Source organism: Melospiza melodia, chromosome 15 (assembly GCF_035770615.1).
Source record: "Melospiza melodia melodia isolate bMelMel2 chromosome 15, bMelMel2.pri, whole genome shotgun sequence".
NCBI classification, from domain to species: Eukaryota; Metazoa; Chordata; class Aves; order Passeriformes; family Passerellidae; genus Melospiza; species Melospiza melodia.
The window spans coordinates 2760996-2776843 of record NC_086208.1 but is presented as its reverse complement, the minus strand read 5'-3'; the positions used below and the strand labels follow the sequence as shown (position 1 = coordinate 2776843).

The 15848-nt window shown below is 52.0% G+C and overlaps 1 protein-coding gene across 1 annotated transcript; it reads left to right on the top strand.

Moving 5' to 3' along the window:
* The first annotated feature begins 6195 nt into the window (after positions 1–6195).
* On the top strand, positions 6196–15734 carry HEXA (hexosaminidase subunit alpha). The gene is made up of 14 exons (XM_063169376.1): positions 6196–6451; positions 9236–9334; positions 9632–9697; positions 9852–9898; positions 10216–10326; positions 10806–10907; positions 10995–11127; positions 11761–11941; positions 12257–12343; positions 12684–12756; positions 13298–13478; positions 13568–13658; positions 14120–14224; positions 14703–15734. Exons 1-14 carry the CDS (start codon positions 6196–6198, stop codon positions 14764–14766), a joined length of 1596 nt encoding a protein of 531 aa, XP_063025446.1. The 3' UTR covers positions 14767–15734.
* The last annotated feature ends 114 nt before the right edge of the window (positions 15735–15848 follow it).

Sequence of the window (15848 nt, the reverse complement as noted above, 5' to 3'; positions counted from 1 at the left end):
GAATTGCAAAGGCCAGAGCTTTAATCATCCTGCCCTACATAAATGTAAGTAGCCCTGACTTGGTTCAGCTCCAGATGCACCATCTGGACATCTGCCAGGCTGGTCCCACGTCATGTGTGGGCTCAGGTGGTTGCTCCAGGTGCTCACCCCACGCTTCATCCCCAAGGGGGACTGTGTGTCACCCCCTGGGACTCTGAGCTAGTCCTGCCCAGCTGGTGGCATGCCCAGCTCCTGGCCAACAATGACAAGGTACAAGCCTTTTTGGGGCTGCTCAACTGCCCACGGGACCCCAGGAAAGGCACTGACCAAACAATGGGGGTTGGCTTTATTGGATTTTGGTAGCTTTGGACACAAAAATCTTTGGCCGAGGTGACCTTCCCCTCAGGGACAGACCCAGGAGAGTGTTTGGGAAGGAGCTGTTCCTGGGAGCAGGGACTGCCCATCTCTGGGTGCTCCAAGAACCTCCCCACAGCCCTGGCCAAGGCTGCAGAGCTCAGCCCACAGCCTTGCATGGAGCCCAGAGAGAGGAGGTTCTGGAGCCAGGCTGGGAGAGCTGGGGGTGCTCACCTGAACAAGAGAAGGCTCCAGGGACACCTCAGAGCCTCTGGCAGGGCCTGAAGGGGCTCCAGGAGAGCTGGAGAGGGACTGGGGACAAGGAATGGAGGGACAGGACACAGGGAATGGCTTCCATTGCCAGAGCGCAGGGTTAGAAAGGGGAAAAATTCTTCCCTGTGGAGGCCCTGGCACAGGGTGCCCAGAGCAGCTGTGGCTGCCCATGGAAGTGTCCAAGGCCAGGCTGGACAGGGCTTGGAGCACCCTGGGATAGTGGAAGGTGTCTCTGGCCATGGCAGGGAGTGAAACAAAATGATCTTTAGGGGTAGGGACCTACCTTCCTACCCAAACCATGCTATGATTCTATGATCCCAGTAATAAATATTTATAAACAGTGATGGGATCATCCCAATGACATCCCACAGACAAAGGAAACCAGTTCTCCTTCTGCAGTTCCAGCCTTATCTTTCCCAACTGCAAGATGGGCATCAGCATTTTGCAGCTGGTTACTCCAGCAACAGTTACAATAACACATCTCAAAAATACTCTTTGGAATGAAATTTTAGCCGTGCCTTTTGCAAAAGGCCTTTCTTTATTTTGAAATTTCCAACCAACAGTCACGTATGAAGCCCTGGTCACCCACCACTTCCTTGTAGGTGGTTGGCAAAAGGTACCTGAGAAAAGCAGGGCTGCTGCCTTTAGCTCATTTGGAGGGGATCTGCACTGTCTCTGGGGATTTTAGGACTCCAGCTACTTGAGGAAAGCCAAAAACTGCTCTTCTGCCCACTCTGAAAAATGATTTAGATCTCCATAGACACCTGGTGCTTTTTCACTTTATTCTTGCAAGAGCTTAATTACCCAAGTGATTCTAGTAACTGTTAACACTGAAGCTGACAAGAATAAAATATTGCCTTGCAATCACCTTGCTCCCCAAAGTTAAGCACGTGCTTACAGGATTTATGGGAGCGTCGCCTCTGGGCACGGGGAATTTGTCACAGCGCATCCACAGGCTCTGATTGATTCCAGCTCAGCCCCACAGCCGTGCCTGGGAGCAGCCAGGGACAGCAGCCACATGTACTCAGCCTCCACAAGAACTTGCAGCATCTCCTCGTGACAAGCCCTGATTCGTGATGCCAAAATGCTGTGAAAGTGCTGGTGCCCCACACCACAAACCGCCTGCAGATTCAGGGTGAACCTCCCATCCCACCCAGCCTCTCTCCTGCTCCCTCATTCCTTGAGGCAGGCAGGATCTCTGGAAAAAGCCCTCCTTCTCCATCACCAGAGACACACAGGGCTCCCACGCTGGGAGAAAGGAAATCCAGAAGATTTCTCAATGCCTAGGGTTTGATTTTGGGTGTCTGCACACTCTTTAACAACCTCAACCATGAGCATGGGCTGAGCAGCCCCTCACATCACCACTCCAAAGCTGTGCAAGCTGGAGATAACCTAGAAGATAAAAAGCTCTGTGATAACATCAATAGGGGAAACACCACCAGACTGAGCTTGACTCAGGACCCCAAATCCTCCACACTGATGAACACATCTCACTTCAAGCTTTTTGATTTAAACTCCAGTCTCAAGCTCATAACTGTTGAAATAGTAAAATTGATAAGTGGTGGTCTAGCTGGGAAGGTAGGGATGTGGAAATGAGTTATCCTGTGCTTTGAAAACTGCTGGAATGCAGCCCTGTGCCTCCAAAAGCATCCTGCCATACACCAGCTTGCTTTAGGCCCCCAAAACATCAAGATTCCTCGTGGGTGAGTTGTTACAGCTGGATGAAAACCCCCTGGATGTGGATTTAGCATCTCATGTTTAGCATCCTCTTTGTGCACATGCTAAAGCTCCACCAAATGTCTCTGGGGGCTCCTGCTGGGTGTTTAAATGTGAGCACCCATCTGCTTGATGACGAGCAACATCATCCCTGAAATACAAAGATGTGCAACAGGAGGGTCCACACCTGAAAAGCCCTGGAACATGCTTACCACAATCCCTCCAGATCACCACCACAAGTAAGGACACTTCAACCCTGCAACCCTTGTGCTTGCAGTCCAAATCCCATCACAATTTTACCAAGGATTAAAGTGAAGGTGAACAAGCAAATGGAGACAGTAGTTTTGCCCAGAAAGAGATGCCAAAATCCAGGTTAGAGGTATTTCCAGGAGATGATCTCTGTTTTCCAAAGCCCTCTTCCAGCCACACCATCAACAGGTCCCTTGAGCTGGGAGTTGTTTCATTCAGGAGCAATTTTCCTGGACAGTGTTGGCTCAAAGAGCAAAGCAAATAGAAAACTCATGCCCTGTGAAGGTGTTCATGAATGGCTTCTCATCAGAGGAAGAATCTGTGTGCAAAACACCCTCCTGGTTAAATGCAGAAGCAGCCAACATTATGGGGAGTTAGGTAGCATAATAAACGGAATTATATATTTTAAAAATGCTGTGGTGCAACTGCACTGATAACCCAAAGGCCACCTTCATGCCCTGAAGTCAAACAAACCAGAAAGACTCAAATGTGACACCAGCCAGGTATTTATATCAGAATAATTAATTTGGATTGTTACCAAATTCATTGCTGGTAGCAAGCAGGTAATCCAGCAATGTCTTGGCACAGCAGTTTTTTGCAGTCCCCCAGCAAGTCCCAACTTTTGCATCAGAGAGGTGTGTAGAGTGTTACCTAAGCCAGTACAACGCTGCCTGGGGTTCACTCCCTGCACGTTCCTTGCTGAAGTATCTTGGAAAAGGCCTCCCAGGTGGTTTTATCAACCTGCAGATCTGCTCTGAGCCCAGGAGCTGGTTATTGATGGGCTAACTGAAGAGCATCAGCAGCTTCAGGCTGCTGGTGCTCTGTGCCTGCCACAGGACAGAGTGCAAACCAGGTTCTTCCAGCCAAGCTCCACAGTTAGACACACACTTCAGCAGTTTTTTTTATGTAAAGAAACACTTGAAAATCAGACTGTTAGTCTGGATTAATGCTGGCCAGCTACAGATGAACTTCAATGAGTCATTCCCCAGAGACATCAGGTCCCCTAAAATAGCATCAGCAACTGAATCTGTAGAAAGGCTGGAATATTTGGACTGAAAGCTCTGATCACAATGCTTTACATAAGCTGGCAAACATGCCACCCTCCCCAGGCTGAAATGAGAATTCGCCTCCAGCCAGGGCACTCCCACAGTTCTGTCTCATGTGCTGGGAAGCACAGTCCTGACATTGCCTGATGCAAGACAGCAACAAACTGGCTTGTTTGGGGTGGTTTTCCTTCCACTGAAATTTTAATTCAGTGAAACTACTTGAGGACAAGTCCAGAGATACTGAAATCAACCAAATACAGTCAGAAAATGGTGGTAACAGCTGGTGCTCCAGAAGTTTGCACAGAGAAAAGCAACAAACCCAGATCAAGACCACAGAGGTTTTATGCAGACTGGCAGCAGGAAACTTGAACACAAGGAATGACAGGGGCCACTTTCCCAGAGGTCTGACACAGGCTGGAATACAGGTGTTCTCTCTTCCTGCTTTGTGATGAGGACAGAGATAGAGAAGGGCTACAAAATCCTGGAAGAATAGTGAGGAAGAAGCCTGGCATGAGCCATTGTGTTGAATTTGGGTCCTGCCATCTCTGTAGGGAAAACAAGGGATGATTGTCAGGAGACTGAGGGAACCAACAGGTTTTAATTGCCCCTTCAATTGGTCCCTCTCCTGGGACCTCCACCCATGAACCCCATAAACTCCATTCAATCTGAGATCCAGGCAACCAATTCTTCCTGATCTCTGCTATGAGACTACCTGCTCCTAGGTATTCCTAAATTGATGTTGGACTTCCCTTGGTGCCTTTAATTCTCTGGGTGATACCTGGGCTGTTGGTCCAGCCCTGTGCTCTGTTAGCCTGGCTGTGGAGGTACACCCACCTGGTAAGGCTGTGCCTGTCCTTGGCTCCTGGCTCACCTTCCCATTAGATGGACTATGCTGTTTTACACAGCTGGAGAAGAAAGATGCAGTGCTGTGTAGGTGTTGAGCTCATGGCAACACCATTTGGCTCTCTTTGACCCCCTTCCTGATGGAGCCCAGCTTCTCTACCTCTAGGTGACCCTTAGTCCTAGAGATAGGAGCTCCCCATGAGCTCCCTATAAATTTTCACTAATCTCAATAAATTCCCACAATCCCATTTAGACCCAAACCTGACTGTGATCTCCTCCTGGTGCCTCATTTCCCCACAACTGTTTCACCTCCACATCACCCCCAACAACTTCACTGGAACCTCACAGGCTCCTTCAGCACTGGAGAGCACCTCCCTCCATCTCTCCCCAGCCCTACTGAAACACTTCTGTCTTCCCAGCTCTTTTTCTTTCTCCATCAGTCCCCAGCTTTGTGCTGGTGCTATTCTAACCTTTGACAACAAGTTTCTTGTGTTTTTTTTTTTCTACAAAAAGCTTTTTTCCTGTTGATCCTGTTCTCTCTACACTGCTCCCATGAGGGACAATCCCTTACATTCCCCACCAGACCTTTCCATAGTTCTGTCCTGCTCACACAGAATGGTTTTTCCTCTTGTGTGATGGGGCCATCTCCCTTGTCACACTTTCTCCTGTGCCATTTGTTTCATTTCCTGCTTGCTCCCATGCCTCTGGCTTGTCTCCCAGCACACCTGATACCTTGGAGTTTTCTGGGACAACAGGTTTTTAATAATTTGATGGAGTGAGTTCCCTTGTAGGTTAGTGCTGGCAATTAGATGGGTAAGATCTGGGCTTAAGGCCCTTATTTGAGTTGGGGATTGCTAAGGAAAGCAGAGCTGGAGGGAAGAAGCAAAATTAAATAGAGTTCATCTGAGGTTAAGGCTTTCCTTGGAAAAGCCAAGCCCTGCATAGAAAGCATCCCTGCACCACTTCACTGTGAGGATCCACCATGGGATAAAGCCCCTTTTATTTGTACAACCCAATCAATATTTGACAGGCCACATATAAAATATCCTTGGAAATCTGTGCAAAGGATGATTTATATATTGCTCATAAAAATACACAGCACCAACAGAAGATGCTTAAACCAAAGGTGGATCCAAAGCATGGGCAAGGGGTGCTGGTTTTAAACTGAGACAGGTCTAGTTAGGTTAGATACAAGGAAGAATTTATTTACAATGAGGGTGGTGAGGCCCTGGTGTAGGTTGCCCAGAGAAGCTGTAGGTGCCCCATCCCTGGAAGTGTCCAAAGCCAGGTTGGACACAGGGATTGGAGCAAGGTGGGACAGAGGAAGATGTCCCTGCTCATGGCTGGGGCTGGAATTAAATAGTCTTTCAGATCCCTTTCAGCCCAAACACTACATGATTCCACAAAAGCAGCACGGGTGAAATACGTGATTTAAACCCTCAACCTCCTCAAACCCCGAGGCAGGCTGCTGAGGCTCCCTGACAGCAGAAATCATGGCTGGGGTGGGGGAGCTGTAAAGCCTGAAGGCTGGGACAGAAATTATTTTCAGTGGGGAGCTGCAGGGGTTTCCGAACTTTATTACAAGAGAACGAGGGAAGGGTGGACTGGCGGGGGAGGCTGTGGGGCTGAGGGGAGAGCGGAGGGGAGGCCGTGAGGGCGGGCCCGAGCTGCCATTTCGCGGCCGCCCGGCCCCCCGCTGTCGGGCGGTGCCGCCTCCCTCAGGCTCGGGCGCGACATGGCGGCGGCGCGGGCGCTGCAGCTGTCGCTGCTCCGGCTGCTGCTGCTCCCGCCGCTGCTGCTGCCGGGCCCGGCGGGGGCCGTATGGCCGCAGCCCCAGGCCCAGAGCTTCCCGCCCGGCGGCGGCCGCTGCCCGGTGCCGGCCCGCCGGTTCCGCTTCGCCGTGGCGGACGGCTCGGCCGTGGGGCCGGGCTGCGCCGTGCTGGACGCCGCCTTCCAGCGGTACTGGCCGCTGCTCTTCGGCCGTGCCACCGGTGAGGGCCGCGGCGGGCGCTGACCCTTTTTCTCCGTGGCTTTGAGCTTAAACAGCCCCCCACACCCTCCTAATTTTGGGGTCAGACCGCGGGGTTTGGTGGCCGTGTGCCTCCCCTCAGTTCTGCGGCGGCAGGTGGGGTGGGAGTTGTGGCTTGGATGGAGTCCGGTGGCAAGGGCAGCGATGGGTTGGGATTTGGAGAGCAATGCCTATGGCACGTGTGGAAGGAATCTAATCGAGTTTGGCACGGCACTAGTTGTCCTTCTGCCAGGATTTCGGCTCTCGCTATCAAGAGTTTTCTCTATTTAATTTTTTGCTTCCTCCAGGTAGTGTTAATCTCTCATTTCACTTCCTTCTCTTGTGGCTGCAGGGAGAGCTGCTCCCAGTCTTGCAGCCATTCCTGCTTCAGGGTTACTGCTCAGTCTTGGCTGTTCTCATTCGTAGCAGCTCTCGGTGGCCTGTGTGAGGTCTCACCTTGAGGAAAGACTTGCTGCTTTGTGTGTGTTCTTCCAAGTACATACTTGTGCCACAGGACACCTCTGCCAAAGTGGAGCTGCTGAAAGTCCTGAGGCAGCATGGCTTTTCTGCCAGGGAGGGATTAGCTCCTGGATTAATCCTGAAATTGTAGGATAAGATGAGGAAAGGCAAAAGCTTTGAGAGTCTGGATTTGCTATAGGACAGGCTCTAAAGGTTTCTTGAACCCAGACTTCTTCATGACAGCACCCATTGCTTGCCTGGGATGAGCTGCAGGAAATCTCTTGGCTGTGGAGCCGACATGCAGGGACGCTCAGTAGCTGCGTGGGTCTGCTGCAGCCTGAAGTGCTATATGCAGGGAGTATGAAGCACTTCATTCATCAAAAAGAGCTAGTAACTCTGCTTTTGAGTGTTTTAAATGTCAGTGTGAACTCTGTCGCTGCTGATCAAAGCAGAGAAGGGTGGCAGTGTTGGAAGCGCTTGGCTTTGTCTTGAGTACATCATACTTTGAAAAAATCAGGTTTGAAACAGAGAACCCTTTGGCTTATTTTATTTCTTCAACTCTTGTGAGTAGAAGTAGAAATAAATTTTGATTTGAGAGCCAGAAAGACTCCTCTTGGTTCTCTTTTGCTGCTAGGAACTAAAAACAGCTGATCTAATTATTCACGCTCTCCTGTTCCACTCAGAGGGGAAATGTGACCATCAAATCACTTGGAGCAACACTGCGATCACAAGATCCAGCTCACACTCATCACTTTCCATATGCCCTGCTTTCTGATGTTCAAGCTACACAAATTATTTTAAGGCCTTTTTTCCCCTCTTTTCCTTCATTTTTTTTTTTTGGTTGTTTTTTTCCACATGGGTGGTTAGTAAGAACAGGCAGTGAAAACCTTGGATGAAAGGAAATAATTTGTATTAATAGAGGAAATAAATGGCAGAAAGCATTTTCTGGCTGGGCTGCCTTGCAGGTGTGGTTGGTGGTGATGTCTGTCTGCACCTTGGCTTTGGGGGCCGTGTTTGGGTTGGGAAGCACCTCAGCCAGCAGGTTCAACCACGGTGTGTGATGGTGGGACCAATTCTGTGGGGGCTCCTCAGCAGAATGAGTGCTGCCAGGCCTGGGAGCGGCTGTTCCCGGTGAGCTGCCGCCTTCCCGAGCGGAGGGAGCAGGTCTTGCTGTGCTGCTTGCACATCTGTGAGGTTGCCTTGGCTACCAGCTTGTCTGCAGCCGAGAGGAAAGCTCAAAACAGGGCTGGCTTCAAGCTGTTTTCCTTCTCTCTGCAGAGGTTTCGTCATCCCTTCATGGAGAAATCGGGATTTCTGTGAGCTCCTGTGAGCTGTGGAGCAGGGGCTCTCTGCATTTCTCTGAAATGCTGGCAGTGCCGCAGTCTCTCTGGAAACTTCTTGGTGCTCTTGGTTCATTCAAAGCCAAACTCCTTATTTTCAGTGACCACATTGAGCTTTGGCTGTTTTGGGAATGCTGTGGGGTGTAGGTACAGACCTTGGCTGGGATGAGCAGGGTCCCACCCTGCCACCCCATGTTCCTTCTGGCAACTGACTGCTCTAAGTCCATTGTACCCCAATGAAGGTTGAGTATCCATTTGGAATGGGGGAGTGACTCAAGTGGGAATTCAGGCTTGTGCATCCTTGGAAGTGCTCTTCAGTTAGGGAAGTGTGCCCAGAGCTCCTGCTTGAGGTCTAAATGTGACTGGGTTCATTTCTCTGGCTGCTACACCTGGGACCTGCTCTGCAGAAGGTGAAGTCAGTTGGGAGCTTTCTGAGCTGGGTGAGACCTTTTGATCGCCTCTAACTCAGCCCAGTTTAGCAGCTTCATTTTCCACCCTTTTTAAAAGGAAGGTGGAAACATTCATGTTTTCTTTGCCCTACCCAAGAAGTTTGGGTAGAGCAGAGCTCTTGGGCTTGTAGTTTTTTGCAGTGCCGGGAGGTCTTGGAAACAAGAAGCTCTTCACCCTCCTGGAGAAGCTTTCTCTAGCCATGGCTGTAGTGTAAGAGCCAGGGCTGGTGTCCAGGAAACTTCAGGGGCTGCTGCTAGTCTGTATTTTGATGTTTCTCCTCTCTTGTGTGCTCCTTTAAGCTTCCTTGTGGGCTTCCTCGCAGGTTGGGATCAGCTCATGTTCTGCTTGGTTGTGTTGAAATTAACCCCTGCTGAGCACCATGGTGTCTGTTTTGGGGTGCAGGAAGGGATGCCTGTGTCTGCCTCCATCCCTAGCTGGGCTGGGAGGATGGTGGTAGGCTTGGAAGCAGGGAAAAGAGCTGGGATGGGGTTGATGTGCACGGTCTGTGTCCTTTGCAGAGAATGAGCCGTCCTGGGAAACACCCTGCGCCAGTCTTCTCGTCTATGTTTCCACTCCAGGCTGTGATGGGTTTCCCAGCCTGGACTCCAGCGAGAGCTGTAAGTGACAGGGTTGGGAGTGAGAGGGAATGTGGCTGTTTCTGTGCCTGTCACTGGGAAGTAGCACTGTGCAGTTACCCTTGGATTTGGGGAGGGCATAAATTCCCTGCTGTTGAGACACTGGGGCAGGGCAGGAGGGTCATTCCTGAGGGTGCTGATAAAGCAGTGGAGAGAGGATTAAAACAGCAAGAGAGGGCCAAAATTCAGTTCTCTGGGGTCTGGGGGTGCAGTTCTGTACTGAGCCCTGCCCAGTGCTGTCGTGGCAGTGTGGGACATCCCCCTGATGCTGTTTTTCAGATAAGCTGTCTGTCTCCAAAGGCTCCATGCTGCTCTCAGCAGAGACCATCTGGGGAGCTCTCCGAGGTGAGCTGTGCTTCCCACAGGGCATTCCCACTCTCCCTGCCTCGGGCCTGTGGGGATGTCTCCAGTGCCTCTCTCTTTCCATAGACTTTGTTAATTGAGCTCTGCTCCTTTGGGGGTGTCTGTGCTGACAAAGGGGCTGTGTGTTTTCCTGCAGGCCTGGAAACATTCAGCCAGCTTGTTGGGAGAGATGAAAATGGCATGGTGAGTCCTGGCCTCATCCCCTGGGGGCAGGCAGCTCCCCATAGTGCCCCAGCCCCAATGGGGACAGACTGAGGTTGCTGGGATGCTTGGGATGAGTGGGCACGGCCTTGGCAAGGGCCAAGTTCATGGATCCAGCCAGATCCCTGCCTTCTGAGTGGGTAAAGAAGTGCTGCAGCTTTTTCTGGACACTGCACTCTGGGCAGCGAGGGCACCTCTGTCCTGCCAGCCCTGGGGACAATGGTGACCCTCAGTGCCTCTTGCTAATGGCCATTTGTCCAACATGCTGCTCACATCTTCCTCGTGTCTTCTGTGTGCAGTACTACATCAATGAGACAGAAATCGTGGACTTTCCCCGCTTCCCTCACCGGGGACTGTTGCTGGACACCTCTCGTCACTACCTGCCTCTGAAAGCTATCCTGGAAACTCTGGTAGGACATCCATGCTGGGAGATGAAATGGCTTAATTGGGTGTCCCTTCCCCTGTGACAACTGAGCTCCCTTGTTTGGGTGATTTATCAGCTGCCTTTGTTAAAAAGAACACTCTGAGATATTTTGGATCCCTGCAGTCCAGGTTACTCTTCAGGGCTGAGTTGTTTCTAGGGCAAGGGAAAATACTGGCAAAGGTGGGTGGTGGTTCTCTGCCCATCCCAAGCAGAATAAAACTCCCAGATCTCCACCAGTGGCTCAGTTACAGGGAGAACTGGGATTTTACTAAGCAGAAGTATTCCGACCCTGTGCAACTTTTGTGTTTAGAGAGAGGTGTCTCAATCTCTCTTGGATCCTGGGTAGCATTTAGGGACTCTGCCTTGTCCTTCTGGAGCTGGAGGACCTTGTTCTCTATCTGTGTCAAGCTGGGTGACCTTTCAGAAGGGATGGGACATGTTCATCTTTGTCCTGTTCCTTCCCAGGATGTCATGGCTTACAACAAGTTCAATGTGTTTCACTGGCACATTGTGGACGACCCATCATTCCCCTATGAGAGTTCCACGTTCCCAGAGCTCAGCAAGCAGGTAATGATCACCATGTAAAGCCCAGTTCAGATGAGCAGATCCCTGCCTCTGCTCCTGAGCAAGGCGCTGAGCTTTCCTGTGTCCCAGGGGGCCTTCAATGCCATGACCCACGTGTACACAGCCAGCGACGTGCGCAGCGTCATCGAGTACGCGCGGCTGCGCGGCATCCGAGTCATCGCCGAGTTCGACACCCCCGGCCACACGCTCTCCTGGGGGCCAGGTGAGGAGCACACCCTGCCTGCTGCTGCCCTGAGGAGGCTTGGAGCTGTCCCAGGGGCAGGAATGGGTGCTGCAGTCTGCACCCTAAAAGCTGGGTGTGGGCAGCAGTGTCCCACAGGCTGCCTTTGATGAGGAGCAAACCGTTATTTGGGGGATGTGGGACCCAGTGGTCCAACTTCAAGAGCAAAATTCAAAGGGAAACATTTCCATCTTTTCTTGGGTCCAAGCTGGGTGGTTTTGTTATGGGAGCATCTGCTCTTTCAAAACTAAGATCATGGCTTATTGCAAGGATCTTGTGTTTAACTGAGGGTGCAGCTGGCCAAGCTTTCTTGCTCTGCTCAGCTGTGTCCCAGTCCTGACACACTGCTATCTGCTCCAGGGACTGTGTCTCCTATGTCTAGAAGTGCAAGAAGCTCCAGGATAACATTCCACTGTTTTTTTTCTCTCCTTTCCCTGCCTCCAAATGACAGGGCCCATGTTAGAATTCTCCGTATGTGTGGTCACAGCTGGAACTGTGGCTGTCCCTCCATTCCTGTCCCCTGACAGGCCCTAAGTTGTGGATTGAGGGGCATTGTAGAGGATGATATGGCCACACTTTGCCCCTTCCTCACCATCCTGCATTTGTTATCATCAGGTGCTCCAGGCCTCCTGACTCCCTGCTATGTGGGCCAGGGTCCTTCTGGAGTCTATGGGCCCATCAACCCCATTGTTAACAGCACCTACCAGTTTGTGACCAGTTTGTTCCAAGAGATCAGCGCTGTGTTCCCAGACTTCTATCTCCACCTCGGTGGTGATGAGGTGGATTTCACGTGCTGGTGAGTTTGAGATCAGTCTGGATGGGGGCTGGGGGTAAGTATTTGGGATTGGAGTCCCAACCCGTAGATTCTTGGTCATGAGCTTTGGTGTCCTGGTCTCCCAGGGCAGGGGTAGTGGTGGTGCTTGGGATTTTTGGGATTTCTGTGCTCATGGTGATGCTGAATGTTGGGAGCTGCTGGTGCTGGTGATGGTCCAGCCACAGATCTGGAATACCTGGGTAAGCCTTGGACTGATGTGGGAAGGTCTTGACCATGCCTTGACCTTACTGCAAAGCTAAGGTTGCAATGGTTTTATTTCTTCTCTTTGGTGCACAGGAAATCCAATCCAGAAATCCGTGCTTTCATGGTTCAGATGGGCCTTGGTCAAGATTACAAAAAATTAGAGTCTTTCTACATCCAGAGGTAAGGACAGGACATCCAGGGCCTGCTGCTGCACTGTGTGACCAGCTCAAATGTCTCCTGTCCTGGGGACACCAGATGTCCTTTCCAGGAGCTTCCCTGTTGGTCATGTCTCCCTGACCCCAAAAGGGAGCATTTTAGTGGGAGACTGACCACAAAAAAGCCTGGGGCTGAGGAGAAAGAAGCCCCATAAGGGGCTGTGCTCTTTCTCTTCTCCTTCAGAAGCACCTCCACATCCTGCTGAGGGTGTTGGGAATATCTGTGCTGCTCCTTAGGCTGTATGTAACCACCAAAGAGGGAAATCAGTGAGATCACCCAAAACTTGGTACTTTTCCCCCTCCAGGCTTCTGGACATCGTCTCTTCCCTTGGCAAAGGTTATATTGTGTGGCAGGAGGTGTTTGACAACGACGTGAAGGTGAGAGCTGCCTGTGCTGGGTGAGCAGTGCCAGCACCCCCTGACACACTGTGTGCTCTGGGGGGGGCTGTGCTGGGTGAGCAGTGCCAGCACCCCCTGACACACTGTGTGCTCTGGAGGGGCTGTGCTGGGTGAGCAGTGCCAGCACCCCCTGACACACTGTGTGCTCTGGGGGGGGCTGTGCTGGGGTGAGCAGTGCCAGCACCCCCTGACACACTGTGTGCTCTGGGGCTGGTGGGTGTTACTCTGCAGTGGGAGTGTGGTCGGTCTCAAGATGGTGCTGCCAGTGAGCTGCCCTCATCTTGGCTTTGTCACACTGCTGCCAATGCTCTGCTTGCTCTAGGGTGCAGGCTTTTACCCTTCCCAGGACACACTGCAAATGTTCCTGCAAACCAGATGGGGAGTGGCTCAAAAATGAAGCCCAAGTCTGCCTCAGCTTCCTTTTAGGGGTGTGGAGGGGTCAGGGCACTCTGCTCAGGGGAGCAGGTGATGCTCCTGTCACTGCACTGATCCCTGCCCTGTGTTCACCTGTGCTCCTCAGCTGAGGCCTGACACCATCATCCACGTGTGGAAGGAGAACGACCTGCAGTACCTGAACGAGATTGCCAATGTCACCAGGTCTGGCTACAGGGCTCTGCTCTCTGCTCCCTGGTACCTCAACCGCATCTCCTACGGGCAGGACTGGATAAAAGCATATAAGGTGGAGCCCTTGATGTTTGAAGGTGTGTTCCCTGTTCCCCTTTCTGCATGGCAGCTGCCTTGGCACTCAGGTGCAGTGCCAGGAGTGGCTGTTTTGCTGTCCCCTCCACAGGCAGCCCTGAGCAGAAGGCCCTGGTGATCGGTGGCGAGGCCTGCATGTGGGGTGAATATGTGGATGTCACCAACCTGACCCCCAGGCTCTGGTAAGAGAGACCACAGGGAGGTCACTTGGGTTGTGTGGGGCTGGGCTTGCATCCCTTTTCTTTGCCATCGAGTGTCGTGGGCTGAACTCATGGGTTTGGTCTGCACATGGTGACTGTCCCTGTCCTCCCTGTGCTGGTAACAGCTTCACTGGGCTGAAATGGGAGTTTGCAAAGCTGTAACAACCTGCTGGTGCTGTGCTGGTAACAGCTTCACTGGGCTGAAATGGGAGTTTGCAAAGCTGTAACAACCTGCTGCTGCAACCAGGTTGTGTTTAACACCCCTCTGTGCTGTCACCCTGGTCTGCTCCTGATGGGCACATGTCCAGGAACGGATCTTGGGATACTCTGAAGCCTTTGTGTGTGGAAGGACACTGATTAGGAAAGTGCTTGGGAGTTCAGGGCTTCAAGTAAGAATCTTGTGAGCTCCCCCCTGTCCTGACTGCCTGTCCCTTGTCTTCAAGGCCAAGAGCTGGGGCCGTAGCTGAGAGACTCTGGAGCAATGAGACTGTTGGGAACGTGCAGGACGCGTACGCCCGGCTGGCGGAGTTCCGCTGCACGCTGCTCGGGTAACCATCCTGGGGCAACAGCCTTGCCCTGCTGCTCTGGGCTCAACCCTGGGAGGGCAGGAGGGAGAGGGGCTTGCCCTGCTGCAGAGTGACCCTTGTTCCTCTGGAAAGCCCTGGGTTTTGTGCTGCCTGTGCGTGGGCAGAGCTTGCTTTGTGCAGCGCTGGAGGAGCGCTCCTGCTGCTGGCGTGGGCTGGTGGCTCTGGCGAGGAGAGGGCTTTGTGCTGAGGAAGGAGGGGACTTGTCAGCTCTTGCCACTCCTCTTGCAGCACCAGCTTCCCCAGGAAACCTGTCCTCACCCCGTGCTCCCACACATGAGCAAAAAACTGAGTTTATAAGCACAGGGATGAAAACCACTCTCTCCTTGTCACACCTGAAACGGGACACCCACAGCCACCCTGTGCCACTGGACACCCTCAGACCTGGTGGTGTCTCTGCTTGTGCCCTCTCCCTGATGCCATCCTTCTGTTCTCTTCCCAGGCGTGGTGTCCAGGCACAGCCTCTCTACGTTGGATACTGTGAGCATGAATTTGGCGAGGTTTGAAGGAGAGCCCCACTGCCCTGTCTCTGTGCATGCAGGAGGAATGTTCCCCCCTCAGAAGGGCAGAGGGACCCCTTCCCACCCCACCCTCTGCTCTGGCTTCATTACAATGAACATTTCTTTTGCCTCGGCATGCACTTTTTACCTCTTTTTCTATTTTTATTTCTTTAAATCTATAAATAAATGACCCCAAAGAGGAAAAAGGTGCCTATTCCTGCTCATCTGGGGCTTGGGACACTGTGCAAGGGTTAGCAGGAGATGGGTAGGGCTTGCTCCAGAGATGCTATTGGAAAAGCATCATCCTGGCAGCTCTGGAGTTTGCAGGGTGCCTGCTCAGCTGGATGAACTGTGCTTAGCCTCTGCTGTTGTCCCAGAGTTTGCTTCTGCAGTCACATTGTGCTGTGAGGTCCTGTCCTTGTCCCTTCTGTCTCCTCTGATGGCCAGGCCTGCAAGCCACCACCTCTGCTGCCCTAAACCCTGGTTGCTGCCACCTCCTGTGACTTTTCCTCAGCAGATGACACCCTGGAGCCCCTCTGAGGAGCCCTTGCAAATCTGCTGAGTGGTGCATGGACACTACAAAATCTCTGCTCAGCTCTTCAGGCTGTCACCTCTGCCTGGGATTTGGCCATCTGACCCATCCTCCTCCTGCTCTGTTACTCTCAGGGTGGGGAGCTCAGCTCCAGGTCTCCTCCATCCAGAGGGGTTGGTTTCAATGGTGTTTACCTTGGAGAAGAAACCAGTGTTGCTGCTGTCCCACAGATCTGGGACAGGTGTGATTGTTGTCCTTCCATGGCTGGGATTGCCGTGCTGGAAACGGCATTCATCTGAAAGCAGGGAATCTGTCAGGGAGAAATCCTGGCTGGCTGGGACTGTTTTATGTGTGTCTTGGTCTTGAGTGAGTGAGATACACTGTTATAGATGGAAACCTTTCATGACTGAAATTGAAATTAAAAATAGCGAATTAACAGTTATTACTGCCTCCTATTTTTACAAATCAGATTTTTTTCCCTTTTTTTCCCTTCCCAACGTGCTGTAACGTGGTACTTTGGCTGGGTGCTTTTGTTACTGCAGGGAGCTGCTGCCAG

Bases quoted from the DNA above. Each gene is read 5' to 3' on its own strand.
- HEXA (XM_063169376.1), top strand. From the start codon at position 6,196: ATGGCGGCGGCGCGGGCGCTGCAGCTGTCGCTGCTCCGGCTGCTGCTG. The intron at 10,908-10,994 runs GTAATGATCACC...CCTGTGTCCCAG, and splicing joins TCCCAGAGCTCAGCAAGCAG to GGGGCCTTCAATGCCATGAC. The intron at 12,344-12,683 runs GTAAGGACAGGA...TTCCCCCTCCAG, and splicing joins GAGTCTTTCTACATCCAGAG to GCTTCTGGACATCGTCTCTT.